General features: G+C 45.3%; 1 protein-coding gene across 1 annotated transcript; it reads left to right on the top strand.

Moving 5' to 3' along the window:
* The first annotated feature begins 2,200 nt into the window (after positions 1–2,200).
* On the top strand, positions 2,201–19,999 carry TH (tyrosine hydroxylase). Its single transcript, XM_009074756.1, has 13 exons — positions 2,201–2,291; positions 6,655–6,858; positions 10,590–10,764; positions 11,519–11,607; positions 11,824–11,891; positions 13,612–13,662; positions 14,508–14,653; positions 15,017–15,152; positions 15,272–15,341; positions 15,655–15,711; positions 16,313–16,408; positions 16,585–16,718; positions 19,685–19,999. The coding sequence occupies exons 1-13, from the start codon at positions 2,202–2,204 to the stop codon at positions 19,842–19,844; spliced, it is 1,476 nt and encodes a 491-aa protein (XP_009073004.1). The 5' UTR covers position 2,201; the 3' UTR covers positions 19,845–19,999.
* The last annotated feature ends 357 nt before the right edge of the window (positions 20,000–20,356 follow it).

Raw genomic sequence — 20,356 nt, 5'->3', positions numbered from 1 at the left:
TCATGGAAAGATTAGCTTCACTTTAAATGATTGCTGCCCTACAGTTATCCAGAAAACCCTTTGTTCCCTTTAGCCAGGGTGCAATCAATTCCTGAGCAGGTTGGGGAGCCTGGCTGTTTAAGACAGTCATCACTTCTTAGGTGACAGTGGTCTCCCAGTGGCAGCATGAAACAATGATGAAGATCTTCTGTTCTTTGCACCTGCAGGAAAATACGGCCTCAAACGGGTTGTGAAAAGGTGCAGCTTGCAGTGAGCATGGCCAGGACATCTGGGTAAGGCAGCAGCATGGGCCTGAGTCCCAGCACCTCAGAGCCATGTTCCCCATGACCCAGCCTGTCCAGCTACCATGGTACACCCCAGCCAGTGTCAAAAAAATATCAACCACAGGATTGTGCTAATTCCTATTCCCCAGTAAGGGGGTCCCCAAGGCCACTCCAGCAGCTGGGAGGTGAATGAGCCTGCAATGTTGCTCCAGGTAGTTTCTGGGCAGTGTGGTGTCTAAGGACTTACCCCCAAAATGTTTTCCAATGTTTTACCTGCAACACTAGGTAGCATTACCTTCCATCAGTTTGGTGGGGATTTATACTGTGTTTTGAGCATCCAGGGTTTAGCAGAGAGCAAATAGACAATTTAAGAGACTCAGAGGGGGTTAAGGATGAAATTAAAGCAAAAGCAAGGGCTGCTCTTGGAGTGTGATGTGATACCATACAGAAGGACACAGACTGGAGAGAGGAGCCTCAATGGCTGCTTAACTCCTTCCTCTGGTTTCCACCGTACTGAACAGCAGAGTGTCCTTAGTATCCACAATAAGAGAAGCTGCTACACATGGCTTAAAACCGATTCTGGCTTACTACTGCACTAATCTTTAGCTGCTGCCAACAGCTTACTTCAGCTCTAGCTTCTACCAACCAGCTTTCCAAGCTGCCTTGGTGGGGCTGGCAGTGTGGGTCACACTGCCTGCTCCCTGGTGTTTGCAGGAGATGGCAAACATCAAGAGCTTAGCATCTTCGAGGAGGTTGGTGGGATGTTGATCCTTCAGGGCTTTTGGCACTACAAAAATCATCAATCAGCATGCTGGCATGAACTCAGCTGTCCCAGCATGTGAAGGATTAGCCACCAACCCTAACCAGGTGTCTTCAGCAGATGCCTTCCAAAGCAATGCTGCGAGCAGCAAGGTTGTAGGTGAGCTCTCTGGCAGTCACCTGGTGAAATGCCACCAGCTTCTCTGCCACAGGGATTTGCACCAGTTGGTGGCCTGCTGCCAGATGAGTGGTGGCTCACACAAAGCATGACCCACAGTGCTTGTTTGGGTGAGACAGCTGCTGCAAATCTACTCAGATAAAAAGGCTAGTTTTACTCACAGCAAAACAGTCCTGATATGGGTTCTAAGCTGTCACCCACTGTCACAGACCCAGCTGTACTTGGGCATTGGGTCTCTTAGGAATTACTGCAAGAGGAACAAAGCCCTTGAGAAGCCAGACTGAGAGGGTTTTTCCAGGTTATTTCCTCTAGAGCTTTTTTCATCTCTGAGGACTCAAGAGCCAGATTCTGCTGTCCTGCTGTCAGAGTTATATGGCCAAATCAAGATCTGAGGTGGTGGAAGAACCCTGAAATACACAGCATTGTCAGGAGCTGGGTGTTGGGAGGTGCATATGTGAGAACAGCATCCAGTCCCACAGCTGCCTTGGGGGAATCAGTGTTATTTTCCTATTACTTTACTGCCTCAATGACAAGGCAAACAAGGGGGGAAAAAAGGGCTAGAGATGGCTAAATCTCTTCCTTCCTTTTATCTTGTCTTTTCACAGACCAAAATCCTTTCATACCACTCCCAAGCTGGGGAAGCAAATGTATCAGACAAACATGTCACGAGAATGAACTCCATCCAGAAGCAGTGGGGCAGGGGTGTGGGAAGTAAATTAGAGTAGAAGTCTTTTGGGCACAGGCAAACAGGTGTGGGGAGTGTCTGGTCTGTGAAGGCAGGGTGTCTGCAATCTTTGTAGCGATTAGATTTAATGGGACAGAAACGTTTCTCTCCTCCACATCCCCTCCTCCTCTCAGCCCGAGGGGGAGAAAGAGGGAGGTGGTGATGGGGAGGTGGCAGGGGAAGAGAAGATTTGAAAGACTCTTTGACGTCAGCCCTGCCCTATAAAAAGCTGGCAAGGAGCTGGAAGGCAGAGAGCAGAGCTCGTGGAAGAGCAAAGATGCCAACCCCGAACATCTCCACCTCTGCAGCCAAAGGCTTCCGCAGGGCGGTATCAGAGCTGGACTCCAAGCAAGCTGAGGCCATCATGGTAAGACAACCCTACCCCACTTCCTTCCCTCCCCCTCCATAAACTGCAGCCTCTCCTGCAGAGAGGCAGAGGCAGGCAGGGATAGATAGACCAACACTGCTTTTGTGGGAGTCCCCCCACATGGGCATCTCCGGGCTCTAGGACGGCAAAGGGAAATTACTCGAACAGTTCTCTCTACATACTGGTACATGTGAAATGAAAGCATTTAAGGGTATGAAGCCTTGAACTAATTCATTCCCCACCAAAAGTAAGGTGAATAACCCATAGACCTAAGGCAAGAATAGCAAGGAATCCCCAGTGTGAATGACAGTTCAAAAATCTTTGTGATCTCCTGGTTTCAAGTCATTAAACTGCAGAGATTTCACCTGTTCTAGCAAAATTAAAAGAGTGGGACTGTTATTTCAGACAACACATGAGGCACAGGCAGTTTAACTAGTTTGCTCATTGCTGCTGTGTCCACAGTTTATCTCTCAGAACATCCTTCTCCTTTCTGTTCCCAGTCCTCCCTGATGTGGTCTCAGCCCTGTGTTTAGCCTGGGGAATGCTTCTGCACACACCATATCTGTATGTGTCAGGAAAAGGAGATGAAAAGCTGCCAAGTGCCTTTACCCTTTGTGCCTTAGCCAACCCTGGCCAACCCATTAAACTGGCTGTAGGGACAGGGACATTTCACCCCCTAATCCCAAAGTCAGGACAAAGCAGGGTGTGCCTGAAGACTCCCAGCATAGGACAGTCCTGTGGGTCAGAAATGTGGGCAGGCTGCAGGTGATGCTGCAGGAGCCAGAGCAGCCAGTAGCAGTGGGTGCACCAGGAGGGGACTTCCTTGGGATTCTTGACTGAAGCAAACTCAAGAATGGGTTAGGTAGCAGATATGTTTAGCAGATAACTGCATGACTCCAGCAGGTCAGTTACAGAGCTCTCCATTTCCCTCCCCTATGTCTGCTGCCTTTTTTACCCACTCTCTTAACCCTGTCCAATGCTCTGCCTGACTAGAATCAGCCACTACACTGATAGAAAGACATGTTTTGGAGAGTGGAGTTTGCTGGAAAGGAAGGGAAACATTTAGGAACCAAGGAGGTAAGCTTGCTGTCACTCATAAATTAAAATCAGGGAAGGCTTCCCTCTTGCAGTCATTTTTATTCTGGCAAAGTAATGAGCACTTAAGTGGTTCTTGAAAACCTGTTATTTTCCAGGCTGCTTGTAAAATTGGTATTTGAGATGCTCATTGCTGTCTGGAGAAGAGTATTTGGTTATTACACATTCTGGAGTCCTGCTCTGTGTCTTATGGGAAATGAGCCGCTGAACAAAGGGGCCAAAAGAATTCAGGTTCAATAGATAGGCTGGTAAGAGTGTGGCAACCTGCTCAGGGCGAGCAGCTCCTCCAGCCTTGGGGTGCATAAAACCTCAACATGTGTTTGTGTCCCTTATTTGAATGGAAATTTGAATGGAAATTTACACAAAATGTAAAACTAAAACTTAGCCCTGTGAGGATCACTTTGAGAGTGGGCAGTAAGAAAGGCTTTGCCCCTTGCTCTCACCTAGCACAGATCTCCGCAGCCCTGTCACTTATTTTTCTGGCTCCTACCAGGCAAGAGGTATGACTATGCATTTGTACGTGGCATTGCATGTCTCTGGCCCTCGTGCTGTCAGCATGACCATGGGCAATCAGCCACCCAGCCCTTGCTCACCATCACACCACCTCCAGCAGCTCTGAGGTGTTCCCTTGCCATTTACCTCCAGGGACCAGCACCTCACTCCAGGGGAAGCTGGGGAGGAAAACAGACCTTTTCAACTTCAGAACTCATCTACCCCAATGGGTATTTTAGATGTCAGCTGGGCCAGCCAAACATCAAACTCACACCATGGAAAAATCTTTTGTTACATATTAAGTTTTTCTGCTGCTAGTAGTTTTTGCAAGAGACCCTGGGACTGTAGCTGGAGCAGGGTTTGGTTACAGAACACACAAGCAAAGCTAGGCAGAAGATAGCCATTGGAGCCAAAACAGCAGGAAAGAGCACCCAGGAAAGCAGGGTGGGATGCTACTGTTCCCACGTTGCAGGGAGGGAAACAGTCTTTACAATCCTTCCTGCTTGTTGCAAATAATCAGCTGGGGGACAAAAAAACCAACCGAACAAAACAATAGAGTAATGCAGAACACAGTACTTTTACTGACACTACTCAGGCTGGGAACTCTGAGTTGCAGCAAATTCAAAGAAGGACAAATGAACAAACCTTTCATAAGAGGTGCAAACTAGCCCTTCAGAAGAGGTGAATGACTGTACCAGGCTCAGGCCTCAGTTGGGCAAATAAATGCTTTGCAAAATCAAATTAAAGTTCTCACTCTAGTCAGGAAGCTAGTCTGCAAGGCAATTCAGAAATACCATATAATGGCACCCTTGGAAGAAAGGAAGGCATTTATCATGAGATCAGTTTGGCAGTTTTGTATTGCATATTCCTAATTTCCAGCAAAAAGAGGTAATACCTCAATGAGTGTAAATGTGAGGGGCAGAGGAGAGCACTATGAGATGGGGACCATGCAGCCAGGCAGCCTCTACCTCACAGAGGAGGCAGCAGGCAGGCAGACCCCTTCCAGTCCTCTTCTCCCAAGCAAAATTCAGCCTTTTTCCTGTTTGTTTTGGTTTTGGTGGTTTGTTTTTTTTTAAATTTACCCACCTAAAACATGCCAGTATGGAGCTAAGGAGCTTCCAGGACCTGTCAACAGGGATTGAAGCCCCCCCACTCCTGCCTTCCTGGGGCTACCCAGTACCTGCACATGGGACTGACTGGTTGAGGCTGCCTCTCCTGGTGCAGCTCTCCAGTCGCACAAGTCTTCCCTTTAAAACTCCTCCCAGATGGATTTTAACCTGATTTACAGCCTAAATATGGGGGTCTAATTTCCCTCTTCTCCCCTTCTCCACCCCAGAAGTCAAATCCTGTTTCACCTTTGCACCTCAGGGCACAGCGTGACAAATCATCCTTAGGTAACGCACCGCCCGGCTTGGGATCACAGCAGAGCCCAGTTTGCATGGCTGGCACAGGCTTGTTTGCCCTGCTTATTGCAGGTACTTTAAAGTAAATGCCGGCTTAGCTTTAAACACTGTAGTGATGTAAAACACACACTCAAAGCTGAGCACATGCTCATAAGATTTTAAAAGTTACGGCTGAGGTCACTTGTTAGATACCTGCTCTCTTTGGGCGTGAATACCACCAATTTAGACAAGTAGCAATATATGCTTATTTGTTAGAAGGTGTTTGTCTGTGCCACGAGGAATAAAGGGGCTGAGGATGAGCAAATATCATTTCAGAGGGCTATCTTTATTAAAAAAGGGCCAGATAGAAGTGCGTGGGCTGGTGCCTCGGTGTACTGCATTTTTGAGGCTGCATTTAAAATGTCAGCTTTACACCGCTAAAGCGTCCAACAGGATATTCACAGGAAACATTATGAGCTCCTCGTTAGTGCTGCCCCAGGTTTGTTTTAGCAAGTTCTGAGGGTTTGTCATCTGGATTGGGTCTTGAACACAGAAAATTGGAAACAGTTGAGCTGCCTCTAAATGGAAAACTGGTTGTAAAAAGACCGAGAACAAATAAGTTGGTATATGAGCTATTTGTATAACAAAAGAAACAACGATTGAAATAATTTGTAGTTCACTATAAATATAAGCAAGTGACCTAGCATGACCTCAGGCACAGAGCTGCAGCATTTTAGATTCAATTCCAAGTAATACAAGTCTGCAGGGGTTTGTTGGGGCAAACCAAATCTATAGCTCTGTGAGAGGAATTTATTTTCTGTGGTATATGGATGTGGTTCCAGTTATACTTCAGTGGGCAAGCATCCACTTAATGTCAAAAGAAAATGTCATTTCAGATCCTGGGAGCAGTTTAGCTAAGCTGCCCTGCTAATACACCTGCAAACAGTTCATGTTTTCTGGCCAGGCCACAGCTGTGGGCTCCAGCTGTCCCTCACAAAGTATCTTTTCTCAGATCACTTCAGGTTTATCTAATGCCTCTCCACTCAAGTTCATCAGACACCTGATAACTATGTAAGATAGTTTCTGATGTTTGTTTTTTTAAGAATATTCAAAACTGCTGCTAGAGAATGTGGGGGGAGAAGTTCACTCTCCAGTCACGATAAAAAGATATTTTACATGGATTTTTTCCTAAAGTCACACATTTCTGAAAGTTCAATTCTAAAGCCTCAGACTTCATCACCAGATCTTCCTCTACAAACCAGGCAAGTTAGTCCAACCTTACCCTGCTTCCTCTGCTGAGACACATCAGTCACATCTCATTCAGCTACTGGGGATGCCTCTGATCTCCCCTACAGCTCTATTAGCAGTGTTATTTATTTCTGTTCTGCCTTCAGTCTCCACGGTTCATTGGAAGACGTCAAAGCCTCATTGAAGATGCCAGGAAGGAAAGAGAGGCTGCAGCTGCAGCCACTGATGCTGCAGAGTCTACGGAGACCATTGTATTCGAGGAGAAAGATGGGAGAGCCATGCTGAACCTGTTCTTTATGCTCAAGGGAGCCAAGACTTCACCACTGTCCCGTGTACTTAAGGTATTTGAGGTGAGTACCTAACCTATTGTATAGGACTCAAGGAACATACTTCAGGTTTCATGTCTGTTCTGTGAGAAATATCACATGAATCTAATAAAGAAGACTCAAACTAGATCTGCCTACTGCAAGTTATCAATTAATTGTCTGATGTCCCCAGAGTCATGCTTTGCTCATGCCTCAGTGTGCCCTCACTTGCCATTACTAAGGATGATGCATACATCTGTCTTGCAGTGCTGTTAAAGTATGGGATTGATTTTGGTGAACTACTGAGTCCAGCCACACAGTTTCACACCTCCAGTCTGCACCCTTGTGTCTTGCAGCATACTCTGACATCCCTCTCCACTGCTCAGCACTAAAAACTTCATGAATGGGGCTCTGATTCCACATTCAAAGCAAGCCATGTGCCCTGCATGGCTACAGACCAAACTTGCCTTACTTGTGAGTCAAATTTTTGACAGTCCTGAATGACATTGCTATATTGGTCCTTGGCCAAATAGTTGCAGGAACCTTTCTCTGGGTGTAAAACTGGTATATAGATTTCAAAATTACCTCTCTACTTCAGGCATTAGTTTGATTCACATGTTAAAGGTTCTCTTGTGTCCCCCCAGAGATGCAACCTCTATATGAATTAAATACCAAGGAGACCTGGTAACTAATTGGGGGTTTTTCCCCCTATCCAGCTATATAATGTTGCAGTATCTAGGATCTCAGTACCATGAATGGAACGACTGAGATAAGTGCTGCCTATTTAAACAGTAATCAAAGCATGGCAGCTTGCATTTATGTAGTACATTTTCATCCAGGATGATTCAGAAGTGTTTTGCAAACTGAGGTTCTGAGATGTGTTTTATCTACAGTGGTTTAATTTGATTGACTTCAGCAGTGAGAGAAGAGGACAATTTGTTCCTATTAATCAGTCACATGGGCTGCAAGGGGCCTCTGAAGGTCTCTAGTCCAACCTCCTGCTTAGAGTGGGTCCAGTCACAGCAGGTTGCTCAGGGATGTGCTTGTTACATTTTGAATATCACCAAGGTAGAGAGATCCTACAGTCTCCTTGGACCCCTTGAGCAGTGTTTGACTGCCTTTGTGGTAAAAACCTTTTCTCTTTATCTTTTTAATGTCCTTGCTTCCAGTTTGTGCCCATTGTCTCTTGTCCTCCCACTGTATTTTTTCAGATGAGCGTGGCTCTGTCTTCTTTACATCTTTCCACTAGTTACTAGTAGACAGTGAACAAATCTCCCCTGACCGTTCACTTCTTAAGGCTGAACAAATCGAATTTCCTCAGTCTTTCTTCATATAACATTGTATTCTGACCTCCTGAGCATCTTGGCAGCTCTGCACTATAACTGCTACAGCACACTGATGCCTTTCTTCTACAGCACACAGTACTCCAGATGTGGTCTGCTTCATCCTAGACAAAGAGGAGGAAACACTTTCTTTGACCTGTTGTCTACAATCTTGATACTACAATCAAGATTGGCCTTTCTAGTCACAAGGGCATGCTACTAGGTTATATGTTAATAACACATATTGTAATCATATAACACCTTCTTCTCCTGAAAGGCAAACAATTCTGGGGTAAAAACACATCATCAGCAACTCTATACAGTAAAATCACTCCTAACAGCTTTAAACATACAAAAACTATGTTTGGGGGATAAGTATTTCCCTGAAATTGTAGGGCATTCTAGTGATTCATTGCCAATGTAGTATTATCTCTGATAATCTTATGAAAAATGTTTCAGGTCTTCAGCAATTACAAAATATCTTGCACCTCCTCTAAGAGGACTGTTGCAAGAAAAGCTATTTTCTGGGCAACATATCATTCTCAGGACTGAAAGAATCTCTATGACAAACCTTTCAGACATAACCCTTGGTGTTGCCATGCTTGGCATCTCCTTCCTAGAAGCGTGTAGATGCCAGATAAAGCATGAAAAAATCCATCAGTGTAACATTCAATGCACTGCTCGGTGGGTATGAAACATAAACATGTAGGCTCTTGTACTTGGTAGATTTTATGTTACACTGCATTTAAACTCTATAATTTAAACAATTTTCAAAACATCAAGCAAGAATACGGGGCAGCTTATGTTCAAATATTGTTTGTTTCTTCCTGGAGCAAAACAGCTCTTTGAGCTTGTCACAGAGAGAGCTTTAAATATAATAAAAAGACAAGCATGTCAAGCCCCAGCAGAGGAAGATTCATTTCCCAGATCCCTCTGGCAATGCAGGTACAAGATATGAAAGCAGACGGGCATAATGACATTTGCCTCATCATGAACGAGGCTGCAGGGAAGCTGGTTTCACTCTTCTGTATGTGTTACATGGAGCTGAAGCATAGGTAATGTAATCACGGCTGTCAGATTAATGCAAAGGTATCGATTTGTGAGGGGACAATGTAATAGTGAAGTTGGTAGGTACATTAAAAAACACAGTCCTAAATTTAATTTACCTGTGGCATTGCATCTGTTCCTTCTCATCTTTTTGCCTCTGATTAACAGAAGAAATCATGTCCCTTTATCTGTCAAAGATTTTGCAGGAACTTTGGAAAGGTTGGGTCATTGCCTAGGGACTTGGGTTTGTACTGCCAGTTTTCACTGAGCTAAAGGAAATGTCCACAAATCTACCAGGGCCCTTTGGAAGACTATAGATTCCATTTTATCTCCTTCTTATTCCATGGAGGATGTCAGTTCCGATAATGATCTCAAAGGACATCAGTGGTGTTGCAGGCGGGCACAGCATCCCCGTCGTTCAGCACCACGGCCAGCACCGCGCCGCCGGCAGAGCCCAACCCCATAGCCCCTTCACCCCGCCATCCTCCGCCGAACCCCACCTTGGTCTCGGCTGGGAGGTGAAAGGAAAGAGGACCCTGGGAAGTGGCACTTTGCACATCAATTTCCCCTCTTGATACGGTGTGTTTTGCCACTCTGGAAGTTTTCTGTTGTTGGTTATTGAGCAGCCCCACTGGTTGTCTGCAGAGGGAAAAAACTGTGGGTGATGGGTAAGTGTGGTTATGCAGCAGGGGGCAAGGGCATGAAAAAGAAAATGACAAGAGGGAATCCATCTCAGATTGGGTTTGTTCAGCTTGGAAAAGAGAAGGCTTCAGTTTGTCTTAATTGAGGTCTACCAGTATCTTAAGGGAGCCTGCAGGAAAGATTGAGGGACACTATTTACAAGAGTATGTTGTGACAGGACAGGAGGGTAAGTGTGGTTATGCAGCAGGGGGCAAGGGCATGAAAAAGAAAATGACAAGAGGGAATCCATCTCAGATTGGGTTTGTTCAGCTTGGAAAAGAGAAGGCTTCAGTTTGTCTTAATTGAGGTCTACCAGTATCTTAAGGGAGCCTGCAGGAAAGATTGAGGGACACTATTTACAAGAGTATGTTGTGACAGGACAGGACAGGAGGATTGTCTTCAAACTGAAAGAGAGTAGGTTTAGATTTTAGGAAAAAATTCTTTGCTGTGAGGGTGGTGAAGGAACAGATCAGATTGCCCAGGGAAACTGTGGATGCCCCATCCCTGGAAGTATTTGAGGCCAGGTTGGACAGAGCTCTGAGCAACTTGGACTAGTGAAAGGTGTTCCTACCCATGGCAGAGGGTTGGAACTAGGTGGTTTTTAATGTCCTTTACAACCCAAACCATTTGATGATTCTATATATCCATATGGACAATTTATATAGCACCAGCAGGTGTTTCAAGTCTTGATTAATGGTTTTGTTCTTTCTTCCCATTTTCCAAAAGACATTTGAAGCTAAAATTCTCCACCTGGAGACCAGGCTTAGCCGAAAACCCCGTGAAGGGACCGCTGAACTGGAATACTTTGTGCGCTGTGAAGTCCACAGCTCTGACCTCAATACTTTCATTAGCTCCATCAAGAGGGTAGCAGAAGACGTGAGGACCACTAAGGAAGACAAATGTAAGGACCTTAAAAACTGTTTCACTTGTGCGGAGACTTATTGTTCCCAGTGAAGGGTAAAGGCTACTGTATGCTGAATTTGAGCAAACCAGAAAATATTGCCTCTAGGACACCTGAATCCAGAAAGCCACTTCCCTCCTTGTCCATTTCTCAACGGACTCTATTGTCATAGCCTGTTCTTCTGCTAACAGATTGAAAAAGTAGAAATAAGAGATCAAATTTCATGCTTTGTTCACAGCTCTCCTAATGAGCTCTCCATCCCCTCTCCAGTGTTTTATATTATAAATGCAGAGTAGTTTCCTAATTTTGTGTCAGGAACAGTACAGATCCAGCACTAAACTGCTAGACACTTTCCATGCCATCCTGGTCTGAAGATAGAGTGATTGTAAAATATCCCTAAAGATCTGCAGTGATTATTCTACGACCAGTAGGACCTCTGGGTTTAAGTCTAGAATCTTTAAGTAAAATCCAATTTTCATCTTCTTGTTTATTTTTGTCAGAAAATACTCTCCTGAGAGATGGGCAGGGAAGTCATGAGATGTAGGTCATGGCATTAGACATGGCTCTGGGACAAGAGCATTGAGGGTGTGGAACTACCGTTTGCAAGGCATGGCTGTGCTGTGTGCTGTTTGTTGTATGTGTGCATATGGTACACCAGACCAGATGTATCTTATTCAGCCTCACAACCCTTTCTCATCAGGGAATGCTCCATCTTCACTTCCCCGACAGTTCGTCTCTTTCTCTCTCCTCACAGTTCACTGGTTTCCCAGAAAAATCTGTGAATTGGACAAGTGTCACCATTTGGTCACCAAGTTTGACCCTGACTTGGATCTGGATCACCCGGTGAGTTAGTCTGTGTGGACACACTCTCACATTGAACTCCTGAGCCATCCCACAGAAGCAGGGACCTGGAAAACACCTATTAGTGCGGCTGATCAGGGAACTGTAGTGCAATTACAAACTTGAGAGAAATTTCTCTAGCCAGTGATGAATTTTTTTGGGTGAGAAAATTTAGTAACTGGTTAAAAATCCTGTCTCTGTTCCTATTTGTCATCACAGGGCTACTCTGACCAAGTATATCGCCAGAGAAGGAAATCAATAGCAGAGATTGCTTTTCACTATAAGCAGTAAGTCTCTTTCTTAACATTCATGCAGGGATAATGACTTCTCAATGAACCTGTTGGGAAGCCATTGTGCTACCTGTATGAGACTTCTCTTTTATGTTTTGTCTCCCCATTCAGCCTTTCCAGCTCCTTTTGTGTCTCTCTCTTCTCTCTGCATTCCAGTCTCTTCTTAATTAAAAAGCATCTGTTGTCATTAACTCATACATTGATAAAGACAGAATAACCCTCCTGCATAAAAAAGCCACATACAAATCCATCAGACCTCAAACTTCATTTTGAAATATAGCATCTCTTTTAGAATGGCATACAGTTTTGACTTCAGTGTTTCAGGTATTAAAAAACTTACCACATGCCAAGCAAACTTGTTCCAATAGTTCATTATCCTGGCTGCAAAAAAATGTGAATTTTATTTCTAAACTGAACTTCAATAGCTTTAGCTTTTACCCCATGGATAATACTTGCCTTTCATCTGCTAGATAAAATTCTATCAGATTTTTTTTTCTCTGAGGATATTTATAGAATAAATGGTTCACCTTCTAATTCTTTCTGATAAATTAAATAGATTCCAGTAATGTTGTCATCATTGTCTCAAACAGATTGAAGACTATGTCTTGTGCTCCTACTTAATACTTCTGTTCTGATATATGCAGTGTTAGCATTCAGCTGTTCACTACAACAGCAAACAGAGCTCTAATATTTAGTTGGGTTTCTAAAATATTCCCTAGATCCTATTCAGTGACACTGCCTTTCACTGCAGTGTCTCCCATGCTGAGCAGGACATTAAGTGTAGGTTTCTGTAGTGAGCTGTGCTGAAAGCAAACTACAGAAATTATATGGGTCACCTTCTTCAGCTACCTCTGCAACAGGTGTGATCCCAGCATGGTTTTCTGCTGTTAGGTTTCATGTTCTTTGCTGACTGGAAGCCCAGAATTTGTACACTGATGATTTTATCCTGTATGAATAGTAAATGCACAGAAAGTCACTGTTCCAGCAAAAGGGTCCTGAGGAACACAGGAATAAATACTGTCCTAAGATGATGCACCATTTTAAGATGTGTTCTCTCACATGTCACCTGCAGGTTAGCATTTATGAGCCACGGTGTAGCACCCCTTCAGGCTGCTTTTTCACTGTAATATATGAATATCTCATTTGTTCCAATACAGAACAGAAAGATTTAGGAAATACAATTGCTAACTAGGATGAGAAAAAGCAAAAGTGTCAGACTTCTTTAGTGCCCACCTACATCAACATTTAGATTTTCTTTGCATGCCGTCCTGAGTCTTACTGACAATGTGTTTTTTTCTGCAGTTCAAATGCATTTAGCTTTCATTATTAGCTGCTTTTATTTCCTAGCCTCTGGTTTGTTCCTGGAGCCATCATCTCCGTGAAGTTCAAGCACAAGAAATGAATTTATTTTCACACAAAGTTTCAGTTTCTTCCTGTGAAAACCACTTCTTTTTCCTGGTAAATATTATGCCTGCTAAATTCCTACTCATCCCTTGTTCATTCATAATTGCTGGCTAGACTAAGGCTTTTCTTTGTATCTATTTATTTGTTGCACCTGCACAAATGACCCAGTTCTAAGGCTTTGACTTTCCTGTCACTCCCTTGTGTGGTTTAAAGATTCATGAACATCATGCAGAGCTTCTCCAAAGTGGTTCCTTCTCAAGGGAAGAGGAGCCTGGCTTGAGCTCTGCTCAGTAATGTTGCATTTGCCTTGCAGTGGGGACCCAATCCCTCATGTGGAGTACACTGCAGAGGAGATTGCTACCTGGTGAGTGCTGGTTTATCATTGACCTTTATTGGCTTCACCACTAGAAGCTGGGAATCAAAACCTAAATGGTTAGGGCATGATCTCTTGAAAAATATATCAGGAGTGCAAACATCCTACTTAATAGCTTGTTTCAAAAACCAGTAATGAATTGCATTCAGGAGAGCAAGCCACCTCCAAAACAGTGAGCTTTGTCTCCTTTCTTGGAGCTGCATCAACAGCACTTTCATGCTGCAGACCTCAGGAGTTTCCTCCAAAGGAGTCTCCCCAGCAAGTGAGGAAGATAATTTGGAGTCCCACTTCTCTAAGGGTCCTGACTTAGGAGCAGCCTCCAAACAAAGGGCAGTTATCACAGCTGCAGAAAGAAGTGTGAAGCCCATAGTGTACATCTGGTGTCTCTCTGGCCTCTCATAGGAATACACTTCCTTTGGACACGATTTTTTCCAGGAGTATTGTTGCAGGAGTGTTTCTGAAAACAAGAGCAGCTCATATGAGCTGAGTACGCAGGCTTTTCAACAAGGTCATCTCCTGGTTCTATCGACTGTCTTCATAGCGCAGCTTCAGTAGTTAACCTACCGGAACGATTTTAATTCCAGTTAATACCTTTTATACAATCTTCTGACCTTCAAGTCAGAAGTAGGCCTGTGCAGATACAGCTGCTGCCTTTGCGGGCTCATTTGAATGTGTGTCTGTATGTTTACATACTTCTATCAGTGTGCAGAGACATAGACATAGTGGTGGAGAAAGGTCAAAGGACAAGGAGGCTAGAGGCATGAGTGCATAACCAGGGGACAGGAGAGGACTAGACACATCATGCCACTGAATGTCTGCCTCCCCTTGTCCTGAAGGAAGGAGGTGTACAGCACTCTGAAAAGCTTGTACCCAACCCATGCCTGCAAGGAGTACCTCGAAGCTTTCAGTCTACTGGAGAAATTCTGCGGCTACAACGAGAACAACATCCCTCAGCTGGAGGAGGTTTCCTGCTTCCTAAAAGGTGGGTATGAGCCTGGGGGACCTGGGTCCAGGGTCTGCCAGGGCTCCATCACAGTGGTGGCAGCTACAGATAGGAAGCCTGAACCCAAAGGAGTGTGTGAGCTGAGATTTGGGAGGAGTACTGGTGGCTCTACAGAGGTTGAGCCCAAATGAAGGGGACTGCAGATAAACACAGTGGGCTGCAGCTGAAGGTCAAGCCCATAGTCAAATGATCCCACTGAGCACCTAAAGCGCAGGAGTTGTTCCCTAGTATGAGAAAATAGATTAGGCTTGGCATAGCCTTTAGTTTCCAGTGCTGGGAGCATGGGACACCAGCCCAGCCCGTGGGCTGTACACCTTGCACAGACAGTATGTGCTGTTTCAGAGAGGACTGGCTTCCAGCTCCGGCCAGTGGCTGGCTTGCTGTCGGCACGGGACTTCCTTGCCAGCCTGGCCTTCCGCGTCTTCCAGTGCACGCAGTACATCCGCCACGCGTCCTCGCCCATGCACTCCCCCGAGCCGTGAGTATCGCCTGGCTCCAATGGCCTCCCACCTGACCAACAATTAACCTTTCTCCCCAATGGACACATTCTGTCTGCTGCTGACTGTGTTTTCCTCCTTTCTCCCCTTGCATTGGCAGGGATTGCTGTCACGAGCTGCTGGGGCATGTCCCGATGCTGGCTGACAAGACATTTGCCCAGTTCTCTCAGGTAAGGTGGTTATCTGCTTTCTTGCCCCAGAGAAAGCAGGGCACAAGGTGGAACGCAGACCCCAGTGTTGCCACCTAAGCCTTTCTTGTTCTTATTAAACATGATGTTCTGGAGTTCTAATGATGGACTGAGAACCCTAATACAGACTCTGCAGCAAAGCATTTTTAGTCTGAGCACAATGAAGTCCCAGCAGATGCACAGCACTACAGGGCAATGGTATCTGTTGTCTCAAGACAATAAAACAGAGAAATCCATGTGTAAGGCCCTCAGACTAAATCTGTCCTGATGTTTGTCCCTTCCCTACTTTTCCCAGGATATTGGACTGGCATCTCTGGGAGCAACTGATGAAGAAATTGAGAAACTAGCAACAGTAAGTCGTCTTCTTTGCTGGTTGGGGGCCCCAACTCCTCCAGTAGCACTTTGGTGGTATCAAGGTGTCTGATCCAGCCTGGTGTTCCAAGATTTGCAGGCTCAGAGCCCCCTCCTGAGCTTCTCCAGCCTTCTCTTTTCACAATGACTGTGTAGAGCAGAGATCAGTTAACAGCAGAGCTCTCTTGCACATTAACCCAATTTTCTCATGCACCAGGGTATCATGAAGCATCGTATTTCTAACAGCAGCACTGCTGGGACTCTTTGGGATGGGATTAAATGACATCCGCTTCCTTTGGCTCTCCCTCAGCAAGGTGACCTGTCCTGCTCCAAGGACACCAAACAGTAGCACGGCACAGCAGCTGGGTGTGCATGGGACCAGCCCAGGGACACAGATTCCATCTGTCCTGGTGTAGCAGCAACTTAGTTTAGCACTTTTCTCAGTCAGCAAAGGGTGCAGGGTATGGAGAGGGGACTAAGTACCAAGTGCCTGTTCCTTTAAACAACATCAGTCCCTGTCTGTTATGCTATGGCTCAGAAGTGACAGGGAAATGAAGATGAGGAACTGTGTCCCTTAGGAATTTTTCCTTTTCCTTTCACAGCTTTACTGGTTTACAGTGGAGTTTGGGCTCTGCAGACAGAATGGAATAGTCAAAGCCTACGGCGCCGGGCTCCTGTCTTCCTACGGAGAGCTCATAGTAAGTCCCAGCATAACCTCTCAAGCCTCTCTGCTTGAGACCCTATAGAACTAAACACCTTCTGCTTCTGCACAGCTCCAATGACTTTACCCAATCTGTTCTCCTCCTCTGTCTATCCCATTTGTGCTCTCCAATCCCCTTAGTTTCATGTGGTCGTTTTTCTGCTGTGTTCATAGCACTCCTTGTCAGATGAACCAGAGGTGCGGGACTTTGACCCTGATGCTGCTGCTGTTCAGCCCTACCAGGACCAGAACTACCAGCCCGTATATTTTGTGTCCGAGAGTTTCAGTGATGCCAAAAATAAACTGAGGTAGGACTGGGCAGTGAGAGAGCCCCAAACAGAAGGAAATTAAGATATAATATATTGAAACAGGGCTTGACCTTATGGCTGTTTTCAGTTCAAGTTCTCAGAAGTACACTGGAAACTGTTGTCAGGTCTTTCAAAGTAAAGCGATGTTCCAGTTCCTACAGTGTCCAGATTTGGTCCCTTGAATTTGCCAAAGGGCCCCCATGAAATATGCTGGACTCAAGGGCATGGATGTGGAGGGGCGGGATGAAGTGGAAGGCACTCTTGGGAACAAGATGGAGGGAGTGAGAGAAGGGACAGATCTAACTTGTCTGCGTAGTTCTCAAAGACAGGAGTTACAGACTATCTCCAGTTGCCAGGGGAGACCAAGCAACATAACAGAGGGCTGGTGGTCCACAAATTGGAGACCCAGGCCACCCACCAGCACCCCCTTTGCTTCCTTGCTGCAGAAGGGCCAAGGTACTGGTACAGGTCAGGTACTGGCTGTATTTCACAAGAGCATCTTCCCAGCATGTGTCCTTCTGAAACCCAGACTTCTGCATCATATAAAAGTTTGTTCTGTGGGGAAAGTTTTAGGAGAAGAGTGAAGAGCTGCTCAAAATGATAGCATTCTCTGAATTTTGAGTGTAGAAAGATGTTTGTCTTTCTGAGCAGCTGCTAGGCAACTTACCTATTTATTATTCAACCAGAAAAAACCCAACCAAACAAAAAAAGAGCAAAACACACAACACCCTCCCGCACAAACTCAGGGGAAAAAAAAACTATCAAACTCGGGCATTATTAGTATCTTGTATAAAAATGAACAAACAAAAAATGTGCTTGATAGGAATAGATTTATCCAGGGGGAAAAAATGGAGCTTTTGCCTCCTAGTCTGGTTAACATGGGTTAGCGGACCCCAGACAGCATTCCACCAGTGTAACTGGTGGAGTTATATCACAGGCCACGAGACTGTGAACAGGATGGAGAGAGGCAGCTCTACCCATGGACATCTGTTCAGAAGAGCATTTTCTTGGTCATACCCAGAATTTTCCACAGGAGGAAAGATCAGTCCTTTAATATTTGATTGACAGAGGAAAACTTTGCCTATACTATTTTTATGTTAGCTTAGGAAAGAGACAGGATGAGATGAACATGATGAATATGACTTTGCAGTTCCTGCAAGAGGGGTATTTAATATAAATAACGTGGTGAGGATTGCTATATTTCAACTTCTGCTTTTATTACCCTCACTTGCACTGCTCATACAACCCAGAGTCCAGCTGCTCAAAAGCAAGCACCTGGGGAGTTCATCCTCTCACACACACTAGGCTGTTTTAAAGCCCCAACTGCTGCCTAATGAGTCATTTCCTTGGATTTATAAAGGGAAAATACACCACACACACAATCAAAATTAGGCCAGAGGGTCTTGTCTGTGACAAGCACTGTAAATGATCCTCTTTAAAGAGCTCAGAGACCACACATATGTTACTCTATGAGGTGAAAACATTCAAGCATATGTATCTTTTGCATGACTGGCAGCTGACCCCACGGACCTGATGATCAGTGTTATCCCTCAAGAAAAGTCTCTTCTCTCAGAAAGAAAGGGCACATTTCCCCCAGCACCTTTCCAAGCACCCATGTTGTATTTATATGCTTCAAAAAGTATCAAGTGAGCACAACCATGTCGAGGGGCAAGTTTCTAGCCACTAGCAGCTGTGCTATGAGTCATGGCTGTGGCTGATAGCATTCACACGACAGGTGAGCTGGACCTTGCCTGGTAGAGCAGAGGTAAGTCACATCTTTTGGGAGGTGAGCAATGTAAGTATGCTGAAAACCCTTTCGTTTGCACTTTTATTTTTGTTTCCTTACAAGCATGGCAGATCCCTGCCAGTGTCAGCCTGCGCCTTGGCCCGTGTTGCCCCTTGGCCCTGTCTGGTGTTTTCCTCCAGACCCATGCAATTCCGGACTAGGCACGAAGTACCAGCCAGAGGAGCATCCAGCTCCACCTGGGAAAAGGCAGCGCTTCCCCCAGCCCTGCGGCAGAGCAAACCCGCGGTAGCCACAAGAGGGTAGCCTAAGCTAAGCAATCCAGGAGCGAAAGGGTGAAGCCTCAGCAGAGGGGACAAGCATGCCTGTTGCTAGTGCTGGATGTCCCCTCATCTTCCCAGACCTTCCCAGCATGAGATTGTAGCCATAAGTACCTAAATAGAGACTCCCAGCTCCATGTTTACACAGACACTGAGGAAAAAACCCTACCTTGTCGAGTGTACAAATCATAGTGTTGGATGTGAACAACTTTGGGGAAACCTTGCCCTTGATTTGATTTCACTTGATCGTGTACTTCTCCATTAGAAGAGTAGCAACAAGGTCTCACTTTTCCAGATATCATGTAAAGTCAGGTTTATCACTGAGATCTAGGCTGTAGTTGGCTTTGGGTACAGTAGTGCAGCTTTGCTTAAGCACAAGGCTCTGGTGATGCTATTCTCATCCTCTAGTTCAAGTCTGAGCCACTACCTGTCAAATCTATCCTTAACATGGCACTGAGCTAATTCCCTCCTCTGTAAGCAGAGATTAGTCAATAAATGAATGTCAGAAAGGATTTAGTAGTATAATACAGTGCTATAATACCGTGGGCTTTCCCTGCAATTAGCTTCTAAATCTCCTTGGCATATTTGAAAAAGAAATTGAAGTAGAGGATGCCTGGTGATGGCCGTGGAGGTGACCAGGGCAGTGGTGAAAGCCCATGTGTTCAGCCCATGGAAAACCACAGTCACACTCATGGTTTGACATGCTGTACATAAGGGGTCTCAACTACTGTTGTAGCCCTGTGGAGCTGGAAAGGTGGGAAACCAGAACTTTTGTGCTAACCAAAAACTCTGCCTAAAGGAGGCCTTAACCTGTTTTGATCTTCTGGGGTAAATGGTGATGGGTAGGAGAAAGACTCAGGACTTGCCTCTTGTACCCAGCGCTCTTCACATTTCCTTTGCAGGACCTATGCAGCACACATCAAGCGTCCCTTCTCGGTGAAATATGAGCCCTACACCCACAGCATCGAGCTCCTGGACAGCCCTCAGATGATCTGTCACTCCCTGGAGAGTGTAAGGGATGAGCTTCACTCACTGATTAACGCACTCAATGTTATCAGTTAATACAAGAACTGAGCTATTTCCGTCCCCTCTTCCCTCTCAGCCCCAAACGTGCCCACTCTGCCCTTGCCTAGCTCCCAACTGATAATTCCTACCTGTCTTCTCTAAACATTTGCACTGCTGCCTGTCACCATGCGACCCCAAAAGCTTTCCACTTTTGTATGTAGGGCCAGCTCAGAGGAGGGCAGCGGGATGGACACAAGACCTGCTGGCTTTTTGGGTAGCTGTTCTATTGACTGCTGGAAGAGGCTTAGCAGAGACAGAAAGCATGGCCAAACTAAAATGTTGAAGCCAAGAGCTGTGTGCTAGGCTACTGGGTTCAAGGAAGAAGAGAAAATCTTCTTTATTTAAAAAGAAAAAAAAAGGAGAGGAATTTATATTTATTGTTTGAATTTTAGCGTATGCATTAATCTGCTTGTTTTAGCCCCGACGCAATTCCTACAGCAATTTCATGAGTGATCTTCAGTCCCCACCATCTCTTGCCTCTTATAGCCTTGTACATTTGGGAAATGCGG

The sequence above is a fragment of the Acanthisitta chloris genome, unplaced genomic scaffold (assembly GCF_000695815.1).
Source record: "Acanthisitta chloris isolate BGI_N310 unplaced genomic scaffold, ASM69581v1 scaffold6515, whole genome shotgun sequence".
NCBI classification, from domain to species: domain Eukaryota; kingdom Metazoa; phylum Chordata; class Aves; order Passeriformes; family Acanthisittidae; genus Acanthisitta; species Acanthisitta chloris.
Note: the sequence above shows the minus strand (reverse complement) of the source record. Positions and strands in the feature narration are given on the sequence as shown.